General features: G+C 31.9%; 1 protein-coding gene across 1 annotated transcript; it reads right to left on the reverse strand.

Annotated features, from left to right (window-relative positions):
- Positions 1 to 370: 370 nt before the first annotated feature.
- Positions 371 to 18,544, reverse strand: LOC113402667 (homeobox protein slou). Its single transcript, XM_026642974.2, has 3 exons — positions 17,886 to 18,544; positions 1,104 to 1,426; positions 371 to 848 (listed from the first exon to the last, which is right to left on the reverse strand). Exons 1-3 carry the CDS (start codon positions 18,169 to 18,171, stop codon positions 600 to 602), a joined length of 858 nt encoding a protein of 285 aa, XP_026498759.1. The 5' UTR covers positions 18,172 to 18,544; the 3' UTR covers positions 371 to 599.
- Positions 18,545 to 20,326: the final 1,782 nt, after the last annotated feature.

Below are 20,326 nucleotides of genomic sequence, written 5' to 3' on the forward strand. Positions count from 1 at the left end.
CGGTTTGTCGTTATGACATCCATTTGTTTGTTAATTAGACAAAGAAATATTTAGCAAATGTAGAGCCTATCCAAAGACAAGTGGAGTAAAAACAAATAAATAAATTTGACATTGATTGACGCAATATCATTGTTGTATGAATTTAATAAAATCTATGATATTTGTTAAGGATGCGCGATAAAATGGCGTTTTTAATGTCAGTTAATTCGTAATCGTCAGTCAAATTAAAGCGGATAAAAGTAAATAAGTGCAGTAGTATTACAAATAAAGATATATTAATCAAGAACTGATTGTAGTTAATAATATAACAAAGCTATTTGAAAACTGTATGATATGTGCTGAGATAAGTTTTATATATCTTTACTCCTTCTTCTTCTCTGGAATAGGGTACAGTTACACACATTACAGATACAACAGTAAAAAAGACACAGAGTAAAAAAAAACACTTTGTCAAACGCAAGCGAATATCACTGTCAAATATTTTATTCGAAAACTTATTTTCATTTATTAATTATAATGAAATGCCATCACTAATTCGTAAGTCCATTCTCATTGTCCGTGTCGACCCTTGGGTCTTGTGACCCTGGTCGTTGCCATAATCACGTGTGGGAGTGACCTAAGGACCCGTGGCTGTGGTGATGGTTTGTGGCTAAATGGTGGAAGTACGGCGCATAGGGTCCTGGACCGGTAAACGGATAGGGTACACCGTGTGAGTAGAGGAGGCCTCCGGGATAAGGGCCAGAAGGAAAAGCCCCCGCTGGAGGTGGGGGCACGGTGGGACTATTCACATCCATCCCAGGGTTTTGCTTTTTCCACTTTGTCCGACGGTTTTGAAACCAAATTTTGACCTGAGAAAAAAACTAATTGATGATTCTAGATTTAACTAAAAATTAAAATATTTTTATTCGTTTTTTAAAAAATAATATCCGTAATTAAATTTGTAATTTAAATTGTTATTTTCATAAAAGTCAAGTGAATAAAATTTGTTTATTTTTATTAATAAAAATAAATAAATTAAAATTTAATCAAAAGATATGACATTTCAAAAGTCACAATAGCAAACATAAAAATAATTTAATTATAAATTTTAAGCCATAACCAACCTGAGTTTCCGTCAAACTGAGACTTAGCGCCAAGTTGAGCCGTTCACACACAGATAAATATCTTGTCGTCTTAAATTTATTTTCCAAAGATACTAGCTGTTCATATGTAAATGCCGTTCTAGCTCTCCGTGGCTTTGTCCCCCCTTTAGAGTCTCTAGAGGAACCATTCTTACACTTCTTCGAACTGGAACTCGTTGGGCTCTTTGGATCCCCATTTTCGTCAAGGTCGGATTGTGTTAAAATGTCGTCATCCATGTTAGATGTCTGGTCGTCTGTTTCCACGTCATCAGCTTCGAGGTCCGAGTGCTGAAGGTGATCTTTGACTGTAACAATAAACAATTTGTTAGTTTTAGCATTCACTAGCTACCCATCCCGGCATCACGTGGGCAGAATAAGGACTTACATATTAAATTACAATTTTACATCAAAATAAATATATGTCACTATTGATTTATGCGGTGCTCGCCCGTAGAGCTCTGTCGGTATTATTTTTCCCGACATCTTCAACAATCGTCATAAAATTTCAGCCAATTTACATAAAACATTAATGAATTTGACAACGAAACCTTCCTCGTATATCTCTCCGTAGTAAGAAAACCAGCTAAAAATCTCAATCTCAATTTGAGTTCATTGTTTTCACGCCGAAAGACAAACGCTTTGTTTTATATATATATATATATATATATTAATTATATGGAAACATTTTCAAAATCCATTTATCAATAGAGAGTTTTCTATTTGGTGTTTGTGAAGTGAACTTTATTGTGCATATTGTAAAATTTCAAGGGCGATATTGAGTGAAACTTTTATTTATGTAACTTTTACATGTTGTTTCCATTTATGTTATATTGTTTAATGAAAAGAAAACACCAATATCAATATATATTATGTTTCATTTGCATAAGAAAACTCTGTTCTAAATTACTTTATAACATTTATATAGTTTAAATAGAAATAATTCACGTAACATTCCATACAATATAATTGTTATTATAAAATAAACAATAAAAGTACGTATGTATCCACGTCATGACAAATTTAATTTCATCGCTCTTAAAAGCTAAGAGACGTCGAACATAAATAAAATTCTAATAAATTAAACACTTTATAATCTCGTGATAATTTTATTTTGTATTATTTTTGTAAACATTTCCAAATGATATAATATACATATCCGTTTCCTTCTATGTTGCCAGTGCGAAATAGTTTTAAAGCGGCTATTAATTTTTAAAGCGGCAACATTGGCAACGAATATCGAACGTCCGGAAACATTAAAATATAATTTACGAGTGCTTAGTGAAATTAGTGAAATGTTGAGTCTAATGGCGGACAGGATATATAAATATTAACGAAATTGTTTCGGTGTTTAGGTGTGACGTTGTTATGGGCTTGGAAGCGCGAAATGGCGTTAATAATAGCCGAATTAAAATCAAAGCGTGTATAAGAAAACTGGGACGGTGGAACTTTCACTAATGTCGCTTGTCATAATTCCATATTAATATGTAATGGAGTTATAACTAATGAGTCGTGTTTTAATAGATTTTATTACCATGCGTAAATCGTAATGTTAATCATTTATGTCTCCGCTATTCAGTGTTCTGCATAAGTACTAGTATGTTCTCTTTGTTATAGTTAATCTACTGGAGATTAATTAATATTTAATTTTAATATATACGCGCTTCAGTTGGCGGTTTTGTTACTATTTATTCTTTTTGGCGCAAAAACTTTTTTTATTTATAGTTTTAGAATATTTTAAATTAAAAATAGCAACTGACATATCTAGATTCAAAATTATCTGTCAAAAATATTTGAATATAGAATGAGACTTGCGGTAGTTACAACAGTATTGGCATGTAACATTTAATATGACAGCACATCACTTGTCATAATGAATTCTGTATTTGCATTGGTTGTCCGAACACGACAATTTGTTGAGAACCTATTTGAACGAATATGACAAATAAGAAATACATATTTCCGCCAAAATCGGTTTTTTATGTATTTTTTTAGTTATATATCAAATTTACTATTTTATGAACAAGCAAACATTTTGACATAGATTTATTAATTAGGCTTAGTCCACGTGGACATCAAAATCAAAACATACTTCATTCAAGTAGGTAGCCTTGGCGGTAAGGTATTGTAGAAACCCGTTTGGGTAGGTACCACCCACTCATCATACATTCTACCAGTAAAACAGTAATAAGTCAAACAGTCAAACAGTAGTACTCAGTAGTGTTGTGTTCAGTTTTGAAGGGTGAGTGAGTCAGTGTTACAGACACAAGAGACATAACAGCTTAGTTTCCAAAGGTAAATATTGGCGATGTAAGAAATGGTTAATATTTCTTACAGCTTCAATGTGTATGGGTGGTGGTGACTTACCATTAGGAGGCCCATTTGTCCGTCCGCCTATATCGTAAAAAAGGCTTCATCGGACTTTTGCTTCATTATATTATATAGATACCATCGTTGCAAATACACCAAATGTTTGATCAAACACAGCGACTATAATCACGAACTAACTTTTTTTAATGAGTGCAATAATGCATAGGACGGTAATAGACAGCCACTAGATAGTCAGCAAGCTACCACAAAGTTATATGTTGCTACAGGACATTCAGTATTTACATAGTAACTACTAGGTGTGTTTCTTTGTCTAGCCTACTAAATACTACAAGTAGATAAATTTTATATTCCAAATAAATCAATGAATAAGTCAATAGTTCATCGCTTATGAACAAAGAATGTTCTGGAATCAAAATATAATTTAAATTTATTTAAAATGAATAACAAGCTCTTGTCTCATATTTTCACAAACATATCATACCGATAATTCTAAACTTTATTACACAAACGAAAACATACTTTTTGACATGTCGCCCGCCAACATTAGAGGCTTGTAAACGACGGATCTCTATATGAGAACGATTAAATTTAAATCTTATTATTATTAGTGTTAAGTTGAAATTTCTTTGCTATAAAGTTGCGTTTAAGATTTTTCTTTTTAAAGAAGGTTGTCCACATCGCGCGGTACGAATTAACACGATAAAATTACGAGCAGATGTTCCGACGACAGATATATTACGGGTGCGCTTGCGACGTTAACTAAATTAAATACGTCTTATAAGGATTCAGTTCCAGCGGAAGATTCTAAATCCTATTCGCTATCCTATTGGTTTGTTTTTTTTTATGTGTATTATATATATATGAACCTAAACGTTACATACAGTTACGTACAATTTACTTCAACGTAGGTCTTATATTATACTCCTTTAATAACTCTTCGTTTTCATGTGTGGCCATTTTGAAATTAAAATGAATAAATATCTTGATGTCTTTAAGTAAAATTTTCGCAGCAGAATTCAGCCTCTGTTAATTAATTACCTACCAAAAATTCAACCAAAGAGAATCAATATATTTTTATCATCAATTATTTATTAAAATGTTGCTATTCATTTAAACACGCATTTAAAAAAAAAACGAATGACATATTTAATGTAGATAACAGAAGTAGATACATTAATTAATTTATAATTTATATTCTTTTTGACATTTCTTACACGATGCCATTTTTTTATATTGCAATCAAGAACAAGTTAATCAATCCACGACTACACGCAATGAAACTCGAACAATGCCTAAGTCAATTAACCAATGCCAAAAACCGATTAAATAAACACAGAGACTAGATCCAAGAAACTAGGGTTACCAAATATTAAAACTTTGAAATGAAGTTTTCCTTTATTATTTTTGATAATAAGGTTTGGAATTTACTTTACTACGCTGCTCCAGTGCGAGTTAGTGCACGATTATTGGTAAGAAATTAAATTATTAAAAACAACAAAAGCATGAATAATATATTGTTTTAACTAAATTAGAATTGATTTAAACAATACAGTGGTGCTTTTCGAATTTATAAATATAAAATTATAACGAATCCGGGAAAATTCTAGCACATGGCAACCCTAAAGCATAGTTGTCACTTATCGCATACCCAATACATTGCTAGATTTTATTTGTTGAAAATACTTTAGAGAATTTAAGTTCGTTTGACGTTCGTATACGATTCATATTTTGTACAAGCTAATCACGAAACGAATGAGTCGATAAGAACTTTCACATTTTTACATAAAATCAATATAAGCGCAATAATATTCCACAGCTGGTAAAGGGCCATATCTACTCATAAAAAGGTTTGGCGCTTAGGCTGCTCCAGCGGTGTTCTTTCACCTACGAACACCAAATATATCATTATCAAATCAAGCAAGCCAGCTACAACGAAATTTAGCTACATATTTTACAACTTTTTATATACTTATACAGAGACTGCCAAATGGTTTGTAACACGTTACCACGGCCAATAGGCTAAATATCCTTACCACAGGTTATGTAAATAACCCATAAAGAATAATAAGTTTCACTCTTTGTAAAGTGTCAAACAACATGTAAATGGAATACCTTGCTAATAATATTATATCTAGTCATACTTATTTTGTAAACTCATATATCTATATAAGGTTCTTTTTGTAATATTTGCTTTTTTCGCCAATAAATTATAATTATTATAAACATTGCCGCTGTAAGAAATAATAAACACTCTCGCCATTTCGCCAACAATGATATATAATTTGATTCGTAAGAGTAGGTACACCCTACTTGTACGAAGTTGCATTTGGAATTTACAAAATTAAATAATGTATATATACAAGTTCTATTTACACCATCCACTTATCGAAGGGTTATATTAAATTAAGTAAAAAATACTAAGTTAAATAAATTAACAGAAGTTAATATTGTTATAAAACAAAATATTACCCAAATAAGTTCCCCTAAGTACGTAGTTCGAAAGCTTGTAGACTCGTGTAAACAAGTTTGGATTCGGTAACGGAGGGAGGACGCTGGAATAGTACCTACTTAACGATATGTACTGTACCTACCGCGTTGCCTATTTTTCATTCGTTAATACGTTGTAGTCGTGCCATGCCTCTTTGGATATTTATGTTGTTAAGTTAAAGTACACTTGCAACGTTTTGTTTATGAGTTGATTGGATGCTTCTTTTGTTTCGTGGCTAACTTATAAGGCCGCAGGCTTCGAGGTCCAGGTCGAGATATTCTCATTCATTCAAGAGCAGAACAGATACTGGGAGTTGTCAATGTACGTAATCTATTGGTCCTGCTGAACTATTTTGGGCCGTGTCAGTTTTTCTATCCTATCAGATTATGAGAGGGAGGTATCATAGAGTGCACTTGTCATAGCGGACATACTTGTACCCTCTAACATGTTCTGCGGAGATGTCTAGTCTCACATATAAATCGGTCAGGATTACATTATGAAAGATCACTAAAGAACTTTGAGGAGAACTTGACTCAATAATCAATGCTTAAAAGGAAGTCAATACTTAGAATGCTACTTTTGTTGAACTAATCTAAGTACATAATATAATATTACTAAAAGTAGCAATTGAGACATGTCTGTATATCATGTTTTAAAATGATCAAGGAAGAAGGTGAGGATGGAAATCATCGTGAGGAGGACTGACAACATGCTGACAAAATACACGATGGTTTGTAGATACAATCACTTAACAACTCAACTATAGGTAACTTGCTTATTATATATTATTATTTATATTAAATATAGATACAAAACAGCAATCGTGAGTTTTCCAAAGTAGACTTGATACAATTTGATAGAAGGATCTAAAAGCTATTTAACTCTAATAAATAACCTAAGTATATCTTGAATAATAACTGGTTACAGAATCAGAGATAGAAAATATCATTAGGTTACCCTCCACAAATACGAGATTCCATCCTGTATTCCCGTAATATAAATCGATTCCCGATATCAAAGTCAGATAAAGCTTCAACGAACACAATTTTCAGCTCTCCATACTCCAAATCCCAGTGAGGAAAGGCACTTGTAATCGAGAGGGCTTTATTAATTACAAACTTGGACCGCAAGCCTCCACTCGTCTATTGACAAGCAATTATAAACTTTAAGCTCTGTTGGGTAAGGCTAAAAATCCCTTAACGCGATGCTATTAGCCAAAATTTCAACCTTATCTTTTGGGCGTAAGCGTTTGTACGCCTTTGATGGTACTGCACGGGATTTTAGTTTTAATTCTACTCGTTTTAAAGGCTGTTTTTGTGTAATACCATTTATAAACAAGGACCATCAATTTGTTAAATGAAGAAAATGGAGAAGTGTAATTTGGGTAGGATTCTTGGTTCGGTGATTTTGAGAACGGGGTCGTGTTCGCAGTTATGTTAAACGATAAAGTGGAGCTATAGAGTTAATTTATTTGATATCAAAATGTTTTAACGTCGATTCGTTTAAGATAAGTATCATTTATTTGTATATTTTATTTTATCAGGTAATACTAAAACTGACTGACTATTTTATTTTATCAGCTAATACTACCTACTCAGTCGCTTTTGTTTTTTTCTGATAGTTGTAACCGATTATTGGTCAATAGAGCGACTTTAAACTAACTCAAAGCTCGTAGAACATGACTGATATGTCAGAAAATGTTATGCGACATTGTTTATAAGTATAATTTATAGGGTAGAAACAAAATATCATACCATAGTCGGTTCTCAGTACACGAGTGAGTTCTTATAGAATAGCATTGCTGATTCATATTTGATATTTAAGTTTTGATATCTATGAAAACGAATCGGATATACAAGGAAGTATTTAAGATATTCAGGCGATATATGTACGAGGCTAAGCTTTAAACCTAATGTATATTTTTGTAGGTATCGCAAATTTAGGATGTAAAAATATTATAACCGCCTATTGAATTGTCAAAGAAATTAGTGAATAATTATTTTTGTTCTATTCGTATAGACTATGTATTGCATTTTTGTCCAAAATATAAAATTAACTTCTAATTTTCCTTACAAATTCCAATTAAATAAATTCAAATGTAAAATTAATTGTAGTTAGCTTGACTATAAAGCATGTTTGACTGATCAATATTTCAACTCCACCACCGTTGCGGACACAACCTTCAACGAGAAGGAACGGCAAGTAACTCGCATATGTCCTCTTTTTAATAACTTAATAATAAATAACTTATGTGAGTTATAATATAAAAAATATATATTTCAATAGAGTTTCATAAATACTCATATTTGTTCCATTCATGTTTCCATGGCAACCAATGTTTAACCATAGACGTATTGTATTGATCATTGAACTCAGTAATAAAAAAAACAGTCACAGGTGACAGACGAAAATTTTAAATTTAGAACTCAATATGTGCATTCGACATTTTGCTCTAACAATAACGATATATTTGTATTTGTACCAAATTTTGTTCTACCTTAGCTACATAGACTAGCAAGAATTGAATTGAAAAACAGTAGGTTTTTTATATTCGATTTTGTATTTAAATATAGTTTTATATATTTATGTCAAATATGTGTTTCTATATTAAAATTTTTAAATCGTAAAAATATTTTTATAAATCGAATCACACCTTAGCAAAGGTTGTCCTTTTAAATTAAAGACCCGACCAATTAATCACTTATTCAATCAAAATTCATTTCGGAAATAATGTTTCGTCGAAAATAAATTAAGTAATAAGCTAATAATAAAAAATGCGCATGTTATCAAAAAATATATTATTTTACTTCTAGATCACTGGCTTTTAGTTGTGACGTGATAACATTGATTATGTATTCAATATTAGTACTTAGGATAGAAGCATTACCAGTAAATTAAAAAAAAAAAGTTCAAATTTATAATATGGAAGCAACTGGGACATTTACTGGAATGTAAGTCACCTTCCATATACCTACTGGTTAGATGTAGTTAACAATATACCCCTTCATCTCTCGGGTAGAATAAGAACCAACGAAAACGTTTATTTTATTTAAAGCGTCATTATTTAAAAAAAAATGTTATTCTGTAGGTGTCTTTTTACGTAAAATCACATGTCAGAGTTTCATCATATATCTTGAAAACGCATAGATCATAAACAAAAATGTCTGTAACATTTATTTTTATTATTTAACAAGATAATTTAAATAAAATATTTTATATTTCTCAAATAAATATAATAACACTATACAATACAGTGTTACTACAGGCACAAGGAACAGAGGATCGTAGTTCGCAAGGTTGGCAGGGCATTGGCCGATGTAAGGAATGGTTAATATTTCTTAATAGGTCGTGTGAAGACCACTTACTATCAGATGACCCATTTAACCTTCAACCTAACTATATCATAAAAAAATCCTTCAAATAAAGGCAATTATCCGTAGGTATACTGGATTAACCAGAAACCGAAGATTTACAGTAGGTACCATAATATTGATAACTTATTTGAATTAATTAAACCACAGGAAGGCAAAAGTTTGAGTTTTGTTTTAATCAACTCAAAATTAGAGGGTGTTTATAACACAAAGTCGCGGGTAAGCGAGGACTTAATGTTGGCAACACTGCTCTTGACTTTTTAATTACAGCCCGAATTACGTGACAACGCCGTGACACCGCGTTGAATGACAATGGGCTTAAGTAGGTCAGAGTGAACCTTATAATTTGGCGAGATATTTTAATGAAAAAGGTAAATTAATAAAGTATTTTTTAATATTCTTAAGATAATATGAAATAAACTAAGTTATAGGATTAGCACACGTGAATGAATAAATGAAAAAAAAAAGCAGTTTTAATATACTTTCTAATCTAAATAATTTAAACTTTATTTATGGTAACATTACATTCGACAAAATTTATCGTTCACGTAACTTGCGCCACCACAAAATTATCAAAACAAATATATAAAAGTTATTTACATAACAGTATTTTACATATATTAGACATTGTAATTACTTTTGTAATAATAATCGTATGTATTATAATTAAAGTAAATTATATAGTTTGCGATATTTCCGCTCTGCGCTGCTATTTTACACCAAGTATTATATATCAAAGTCTATGCAGACATTATTTTTAACCCTTAACTCATCCAAATAGGTTTAAGGACTAACAAAATAAATCAAATTTCCCGCACTAAAGTTCTCGTACAGAAAAAAACAAATTACCCTTCCCGTTTAAAGGGCCGAAAAATAAACCAACATAGACCGTGAACGCAGAATTTATGTCCGCTTGACCCTCCAAACGCCTTATTCACCTTTTATTTTTATTTGAGTGAGCAAGGAACAAATCTTAGCGCAAAAGGGATAATAAAATAATCGTTAGATTCGTTTAGACGACTCTAATTTCACGGATTGGTGCGCAAAGGGACGCAGCGGCTAAGGGTTGAATCTGTCTCTATTTAACGTACTCCCTCACGAAGCTATCTCTCTCTAACCCAGACCAATCGTGAAAGGAAGTATAGGGCTAAAGTTTATATTCTTATTTTGAGGGTTTGCAAAATTGTAAAAGCTTTATGTAATGTCAGTAGATTTTTTAATGTACAGATTAAAAAATGACTTCATACATTGTTGATCTGTGACCTGTAGATTAATTAACGAAAACATTTAAAAAAGTAATTGACGGATTTTTTTGAATTTAGAAATTATCTTTAAATAATGTAATGAATGTTGTATGTTTAAAAAAATCTTAAATACTATGAGATAATGTCAATTATTGTTATGCACAATAACAATAACAAGAACAAGCCCTAACTTATTATGCTTAAGGCTTTACTGCATAAATTTATAATTATAATTATAAATATATAAAAAATAATTATTAATAAAATATTACTGTACATTAGCCCAGTCATAAAAAAATATTATGTATAAGGTTGCCGAGTTTATTGATGACAAAATAAATTTAAAACAAAACGCCTCTAGACTATTTCTTATATTAAATTGTAAGCAACAATAATCTTCTAAAAATGCAACTTTTAAATCTTATTTCTTCCGGAACTGTACCTTTACTTTTTACGTTGACTATTAATAAGTAAGTGTTATGCTTCATTATTTTATAAAAAAAAAAAGATATAAAGACGAAAAATATTTACAATTTTTATATGTTAAATAAAATTAAAATTAGGTATTAAATATAATACCAATAATATCATTTTAATACCCGGTTAAATAAAGAAAAGATGAATATACAATAAAACATTTAAGTAGTTATTTTCATAAAGAATTCCTCCAAATTCGAGAAGGTAAAATCGGGAAAATGACGCGGAACTATTGATGATAGACGTACCACGTATATAAAAGCGACTATAATACATCAGTAGCTATCTCGCACTTATCTTGAATCTTAATCGGATCGCCATTTTGAATTTAATAGCGTGGACATTTTGCTATCCTGTCGTTTGAAAATCGAATTGTCAAAATAATGCTTAAATATCGAACACGAGATTTATGTTGTTTCCTTTTTTTCAATAGCAACACTTTACGAATTTTCAAACTAACAACGCGTTATTGTTTTGATGTAAATAATTTACTTTTTAACAATTAAAACAAGTCTATAAAACAAATATTTGAGAAGTAAGGCATCTAAATCAATTACCATGTCAACATCTGGTACAGCTGTTGTCGACAGGTTTGCAGCTTCCGGTCGGACGCTGGCTGGACATTGTTTACAACTTTCGCTTTTTTTATCTGTGCCAATTTATCTATTTTGTTATTTTAAATACATTGAATGTAATTATTTTGTCGATTACTTGTAATGAAATGTAAACGTAATTTAGTAATTGACTGGTCAAACAAGTGTCCGATTTTTCCCCTGTGTTACCTTTTCAAATCGCGAGCGATTAAATTCACGCATAAGTCGGATTTACGTTATTATTTTAAAATTATAATAAGAATTATAATTTAAATTACTCATTCCTCTAATCATAGTAAATCTTATGAAAAATAATTTAAAAAATTACCCACTGAAATAATATGAAAGTCTAGTTAAATTCTTGTTTAAGTAGAACAAGTGCATCTTAAAAAATAAGACGTTAAAAAATAAAAAATAAAACGTTCATTTCAGATCTGAGACGTTCTTCCGAAGCGATGGTAGCTTTTTTATTGACTTAACCGAATATGCAGTTACAAATTCAGATTTTTGTTTATAATTATAATTGTTATATTATAAGCTGTATTCGAGCAACCAGGTGCAATAAACTCTTAAACCATGTCTTTTTAAAATTTATAATTTTCATACTCTTAATAATTCAAATCTATCGCAAATATTCAAAATAATTATCAATATCAATAATTATCAATATGCCATTAATGCAAGTTATTTAACTATATACCTTCATCTGCTATTATTACAAATTTTATTAAGACGTTTTCGTAGTTTGGATGAATTATTTAAAAAATATCTACATTCTCTCCCAGTGCTCAAACTGTAGCTGTATGTATACATTTTGTAAAAAATATTTCAGCAATTTCTAATACATACAATCGGCAATGCCCGACGGCGACGAATACGAATAAATAGCGGAGCGCTATATTAAACATCGAATAAAATAAAAAATACCGTATAATACAAAACTTCGGCGACGTTTTTGTCAACAAAAGTAAGAACGTGAGCATTAAGAACAAATTGTAATAATTGTTACGGTTTTCGTAACAAAAAATCGCAACGGGTTTTATAAATCTGTGGTCGCGAATATCTCATATCTGCAAATCGAAGAATGTGTATGAATTGGATTTTTTTTTCTTTGAGTATTTGTATCAAATTTGGCACACAAATTTTAATATTGTTTAAGTTTTGGAGTATATAATGTTTAAATTACCTATATTTCTTGAAAGATTTAACATAGAACTCAAACAATAAAGCTCCTCGGGTCAAAAATCTACTACTATCGATTTACCCCAAGGCTACAGAAAAAAAATATTTCTTCTACTTTAACAAGAAAATTGATGATGCTATGTATTCCACTATGGAGATTTTCTTTTAAATTCTATATTTGAAATACATTCTTCATAAACATAACCTCAAATAAATCCCTAAAAGATTGCCTCGTGCATTCGTGCCTCGGTTTCATTAAGGCGACAATTACAAGCCATATAATTAATAAACTGATTTTATTCTAATACCTGCACTTTACACAGTGCCGTTTGGAAAAATTGTTAATTATGCTGGTTATTTTTATTAGGACATTTATAAGATGCCTAATGCCTTAAATGGTTATTTATTTAATTATTTATAGATAGATAGACTGTCAAAGACAATCGCGTTCAGTTCGCGTCGCAAAATATTCAGCGTGACCAACAGTTGTCCACTAAGTACACACACTCTTGTAAAGTTATTGTAACGTTCAATGAGTGTCAAGTTTTGCTGTCACGCACACCGAGATAATATATTTGGTTCGTTGGTGTATTTCTTTTTTTAGTGCGATCTATATAAGCAATCTCAAAAATATATTAAATACTTAGGTTGCGGATTCAAATGACGCATCATGGTAGTTAAAGTTTGGGGTTTTTATCAAAATAAATAAGAAACCGGTGTAAGGAAATGTTTACACTCACGTGCCTCGGAAAGTAAATAGAGCCGTTGGTCTCTCTCTCTGGTAGTATCTGATACTAGATTGGATTTTACAGTGTCTCATGAGTAAGAAAATAGTAAGTACACCAGTGTCTATGAAAACAATTGTATGGTATATATTTTTTCTATTGAATTTTGGTTGCCGTAGCCAAAATTTGCGTTAGCCAAATTATAGTAGGTATTTTATGAGCCATATCTCATTATTATAATATTAAAGAAATATATATACCTACTAAACGATGTAGGTATTTCGGCTACCTTGATCACATTTGCGAAAATGAAAAAATAACTTACATAAATAGCTTTAAATTTCGTAAAATATTTTAGTAACATGGCGGAACTGACATTTCAATTCACGAAATGTTTATTAGCTTCTAGTAAACTAAAAATAATACAACCTTGTTCCGCTCACACTCGTCCGTCCGACATCGTTTACCTTTCGTCACGTACCTAATAAAGTCTTCAACTTCGACAAGCTTAAATAAAACGGACCAATAAACGTTACATTAACTCTTATCACTATAACAATAAGACTCAAAATGTTTCGACTTGATGGTAAATCAGCTTGTTATATCGAAAGGCTGACATGTTAGCAATCGACATCACAATGATCTAACAATTTGTTTAAATTGACTTTTAGTTTGGCGGTCATTATCAGAGTAATTGCCTGTTAATGTTTCACGACAGTGGACATGTTATTAACTTGACAAAAATAAACCTTGAAATGGGCTATTGTGTTTAAAGTTATTAATGTTAAATGAAAATTTTGATTTGATCACAGATATTTCATAGTAGAAACCTTTTATTTTTGGTAATTACGTTCGACTGTGATGGTTTAAATAAAATTTATCATTATTAATACAACGATTTAAAGATGGTGATCTAAGGCGATCAATAAGCGTTCAATATTTAGTCAAATATAATTTTCTCATAATTTCAGAAACGACTATTTTCGGTGTCGGTGTCACCAAAAGGACTAGGGTACATTTCTACGCGACTCTATATTAGTTCGTTTTCTTTTCCTTACCGCCAAGATATCAATTGACTCCAAAATCCTTTATTTAGTTAGTTTTGTTTTATGCTATAGCTTCGGTATTAGTCGATTGTGTAAGTTTTGTTGGTTAAAAACAAATTAAAGGCCAAATTTCGTCCACTGCACTGGTAATATTGTCGGACATATAAGTCGGATAAGTCGGATAAGTGGATGAGCAAGCACGAGTGAAAGAGACGTCAATCCGACTCCAGCTAGAGATCAAACTCAGACCTGCTTCTCCGGCACGGGTGTGTAACAATTACTTATCTTCAAACTACTTATAAATTCTTGACATAAAAACCAAACAACTATTGTAATGGTTCCATCATTATTGTAATTGAACCATTGTGGACCATCCAATCCAGAATTTGAACCTAGGATGTACATATATAATCTGATCAGTTTCAATTCTAATCTCTGTACAAAGGAAGTACTTAAAACTAATTAGTAATGACTTGGTTTTCTTAATTCATTCTTCCGGAAAGGCTGTATAGCGTACATCACCTATTTGTTTACAAACAACCCATTTATTATAGAAATTTAAAAGTTTTTAGGGGACGCTTAAAATACAGTTACTTGAGTAATCGTGTAAAAAAGACTCCGAAAAAATGTATACAAATTAAGTCATAAAATTTTATTTAAATTCCAATTTATACATAGCAAACTAAGTATTTCCTTCACAAAAAATTATAAGCTTTTTTGGACATACGTTCTAGAAAATTACAAATTAAGAAATTGGATTAATATCAAATTATAATATTTGTAAAATTTTGCGCGTTTTGTGTTTTTTTTTTTAAATCGTCTACAACCTACTGGCCTGAAATGTTACAAATTAAATGACTGTTAATTCAATTTAATTACAAAACTTATTGCGTCAACAAATTAAGCTGTGCCTTTTTAGAATGTTATGTTTCAAATAAGAAGAATGTGCGTTGTTCATTCACACGAAGTACTCAAAAATGTATAACTTGTTAGGCAAATTAAATAAAAAATAAGTTTTCCCGAGCCGTGGCGATGGATCTCACCCAGACAGAGTGTAATTACTAGAAAGAGAGCGCTACTCCCATGATTAGTTGCGCTTTGAAGCTTTATACTTCCTATAAATATACTTACCGATTGTTATTGGAACTAACCTTTTTGTATGCCACTGGAAAAACGCGTTACGCGTTTCCACGTTAAGTGTGGTGGACTTGCGGGTGCCCAGGATGCCTAGTCCGCCCTAGTATACCAGAATACCTACAAAAAAATCCAGCCATATCCTCTCCGTACCTTCGGCGGGCGCCACGGGATCGCTTTCGCCTGCTTCCATGAATAGACACTAACCTAGCATTATCCTTATCTAAGCTATATATATACTACCCTAAGCTTGAAAGAAAAATGTGAAGCGTAATAAAAGACTACTGTTCTTTGCAAACATTGCTTGTTGTTCGTATAAACGATGCGCAAACGTCTATGCGTTCATAAGTTGTTGTGCAGTTGTTATTGACACGTGAGTAAATGTTTTATACATAACTTTGATATCAAATTATATGTCGCACAATGACGCACTATATAAAAACAAAAACAAACGAGCCAATTATATCATCTATGATTACGTAAAATCTACGCTTGACACTCGCCTAATGTCATGTCGTTACTAGAGTCCATGAAATTAGTGGTCAACTGATGGCCACTATTTTTTCGGCTTTCTCAGCTTTGACAGTCTATCTAAACATTAAAATAATCTTAATGTCTCTTGATTTTTACAATAATATAAAACCTCGCACTGCTGTAGTATTCATTTATTCAAATAGCAAATAATATACTAATAAAAGAAATCACTAAAGAAATATTTGTACACTAATATCATGTCTGCTTAAAAATATTTCACGCATAAATCGACTACGTTCCGAAATAGTTTAAAACACCTCACTGTACTCACAAACTACTTCTCCGGTACACTAGATAACTGACATTCGACTACCATCTAAAATGATCATCATAATAAATTACTACATAAAAACTTATTTCTAAATCATTACACAGTAATCGTATAAAAAAATGTACGTACTAATTACGTTTGTGTTTTTTATTAATTTGCCTAACGGAAATACGATTAACTAAGCATTTAAATTAAGAATGCTTCCGCTTTGATCAAATCAAGAGAGCATGGAATACTTTAATCTATTTCATTAAAAATAAATCGATCGAATTAAGATTTTATGATACAATATAATAATTATTATATATGATGAGTGTTTGCTACCTACCCAGAGGGGCTATCTACTATACAAATGAATGTTTTAATATATCTATCTTAAATTGAAAATATGTAATCGCATTGTAAACACCTTTAGGCTATGATATAAAGCATCTCTATATATAAAATAATGCTTTATTAATAGCATAAATATTATACACCAAAGAGGCTCATATCAATGCGCGTTAAACTTATCACCTCAGCCCTCCTGCAAGGGTAAAATTAAAAAGCTAGAGCGCTCTCTAAAATTAATACTCTGTCAAATAATCGGATAGTAAATTGTATCTGTAGGCTTTTATTTTTTTTTACCGACGATTTCATCTATTTACATAGATTATAACCAACTAAAGAAAGGAAATAGATTAACTATTGATTTGTTTGAGATAAAATTTGTTTCGTGTAGATATCAATCTATCACGAGTTACAAATAAAACTTGATACCGATAGTTCTTACAAGTGAAACGTTTTATTTAAAACATTATGTAATTACTACGATTACGAAAGGAGACTAAAGTCATTCTTTTTTTAAATGATACGTTCGTTATGTCTATTTTCTACAATAATAAAGTATGTTTTTTTTTAAATTTATAATCTGTACGTACTAAAATTAAACAATAAATAAAAAATAGGACATTTTGAAACCGCCGTTTTGTACTTTATTATTATTTAAATGGGTCGTTTATTCATAATCAAAATCTTAATAATAGTCTTTATTCAAGTAGGCTCATAAAAGCACCGTTGAACCGTCAGGTTACAGTATTGAATTAAACGTAAAACGGGGGTACCGTTTAACATTTTATTCGCAATAAGTTTAGTAAATAGTTTTATAAAACTCTTTTGCTATTTAAGCGTGAAATAGATTTTAATCTATTAAAAAACATTATATTTGATTAATAAGTAAATGAATCTATATTTATATTTTATCTATATATATGTCCATAATTAAGATTAAAAATATTTCTCACAGGAGATCTTATTCGATAAGAAAAGCTTATCATATGTATTAAATTAAATCACTCGTACAATGTTAATATGATAAATTATTAAACTTACCAGAATCGCTGTCGTCTCTATCATAATGCGGCCTCCAGTACGTCTCGTCATACCGAAGTGGGACTTCCGATCGACCAGTGAACTTGGTAGGGTCTAGAATATTTTCAACCGAAAACGCAATAGCGGGTCGGTCAGGCGGCCTCGTCAGCCCGAGTCGCCTCGTGAGGTCGACCGGCGCGGCCTCTTCAACGCCGACGACGTCCACCTCGCCGTTCGCCTCCGCCTCCGCTTCAGCTTCGTCCTCTCTCCTATCCTCAGAACCTCGCGCCATTGCCAGCATCGTCATAGCAACGTCTATTTATTTAAATATACCACAAACATTAAACTTATATCTTTTTTATATTCATTGTAACAGTTTTTTATATTATATTATTATTGTTCTTTTTTTTTTAATTTAAACTGTTCGTCGACACTAAACACTGCACTGGTACTGTTTTTTTTTTCTTTTTTTTTAATTAATTCATAAAGTCAATTCAGCCAGTAAAATCATAATATTATTTTAGTTTAATATTAAGTTAATTTACATTTTAATATTATATACTTATTACAATTTCTAAACGAAATCAACCCGTGAAAGATCGCACTGAAATCCGTCAACGCAAGCGCTAGTGAGCACGCAACCGTCTTCACCTAACATCGAAACTCTACGAACGATAAAACCGGGAACGAAGCGGGCGGAGACTCTACAGAGGGGGCCCCGAGTACAGTAGGAGGGGAGAGAATGCCGCCAGCCAATTGGCTGAGGCAAACGAGGCGTGCCCGGGGTGGAGAAACGTAATCGAGCAATAAGGTTTAAACAATTTCGTTTAATACGTTGAATTATGTAAGAGAGCGGCGGGCAAGTAATCGCGCACAAGCGATAAGGCCATTTGCGCTACTTCGTTACGTATTAATGGGGCAGGAAATTGACTTATGAATATTAGAGGTCGCGGCGAGCTGAAGATCGGGCCAAAGCGGCCCCGTGCGGCTCTGCCGGGTTATTTTCGTAGTTAAGCGCTGAAACAATGATGTTTATTGAGTTTTGAACTTAATGGGTTTCGGGCTGCGGCTGCGAGCGATTTGCGCCATTAACGTGTTTGTATAGGTCTTTAAATACCTGTGAGGATGTATTAACTCTGTTTATTGTAACTTTGTTTCGTTTTGACTTATAACTTGCTCGTATGCGTAATGGATTTTCTTTTAAAACTGCTTTTGTTATAATTGCTAGTAGTTACTAAACTTATAGAATGTTGTAAAATCGTTGTTATACACAGAGCCGCTTTCATTTAAAAGAAATATAATAAGATTGTATTTTAAAGATAATTTTGTCATGCTTATTAATTAGATCTTATAAAAGTATATATATATTTTATGTTAAATTAAATGTTATTTAGTTATATATAATGATTGCATTGGTTTACAAGATTTTATCAACTCTTGACTTGAATTTAATTACAACTATTAAATAAAATCTCGTTTTAGAAAGTTCTGAAAACTTTCGTTCTTTATTTATTTATTTATTAATAATTATTTAACTTAAGGAACAACTATATTCATTCTAAATCATAACCACTTAGTGGGGTGAGGAATTTTCGTAGCATTTTCCCGTTGAATCGCAATCTCATTTCTCGGGACGAAAAATGAACTAACTCTGCTGTCACCAGTGGATGCAACAAGACACGGTTGGTTTTCTCTAGGCGATTGCAAATAACGACAACTATATTAGAATAATTTAAAATGCCTAGAAAATTTAAAAATATTTTGTATTTTTTACAAATATACAACAAAACAAAGAAAAAGGTTTTTTGGTTTCAGTTCATATATATATGTCCTTTTTTTACACAGTGGAAACCTTCAGAAAGGTATTCTGAGAGAAAACCGGTTTATGTGGGGGATTAAAACCACTGCGATAACCGTCTACGGCACAGATCAGAGAGGCTGCGGGATCGTGTCGATGTAACGCATCCGCGGCCCCCGTGCTGTGTTCCTCTCTTGCATATTATATGTATGTCATTAGCCAACGGAACAGACAGGCACTTATCAAAGGTGCACATTTTTCAAGTACCCGACCATACCATTTTTATAAAAAACATCTAGAGACGTCTGTAAGATTTCGTTCTACAAGAAAATATTATTCCTTAATGTAGTTGTCTCAAATCCGTCGCCCCAGGGTCACGCCTTTTTTTTTACGCTGGATAAACGCATAACGCGTTTCTCCCACATGCTGTGGGGGGGTATGTGGGGCTCGCCGGCGTTGAAGGCGCCGGAATACCCACTAAAAAACCAGCGGTACCCACTCCGTCTTTTTGGGAGACGTCACGGGATCGCTTGCGCATACTATCGTGACGTCCTGACGGTAGGCCCAACTCTGTGGGCCTCCAATTCCTAGGGGTTCTCGGGGTACAGAGACCCCCTATCTCCGGCGAGCCTTATAGCGGGAGGAGAAAGTGTCCATAACGAAG

The sequence above is a fragment of the Vanessa tameamea genome, chromosome 24 (genome assembly GCF_037043105.1).
Source record: "Vanessa tameamea isolate UH-Manoa-2023 chromosome 24, ilVanTame1 primary haplotype, whole genome shotgun sequence".
Taxonomy (NCBI): Eukaryota; Metazoa; Arthropoda; class Insecta; order Lepidoptera; family Nymphalidae; genus Vanessa; species Vanessa tameamea.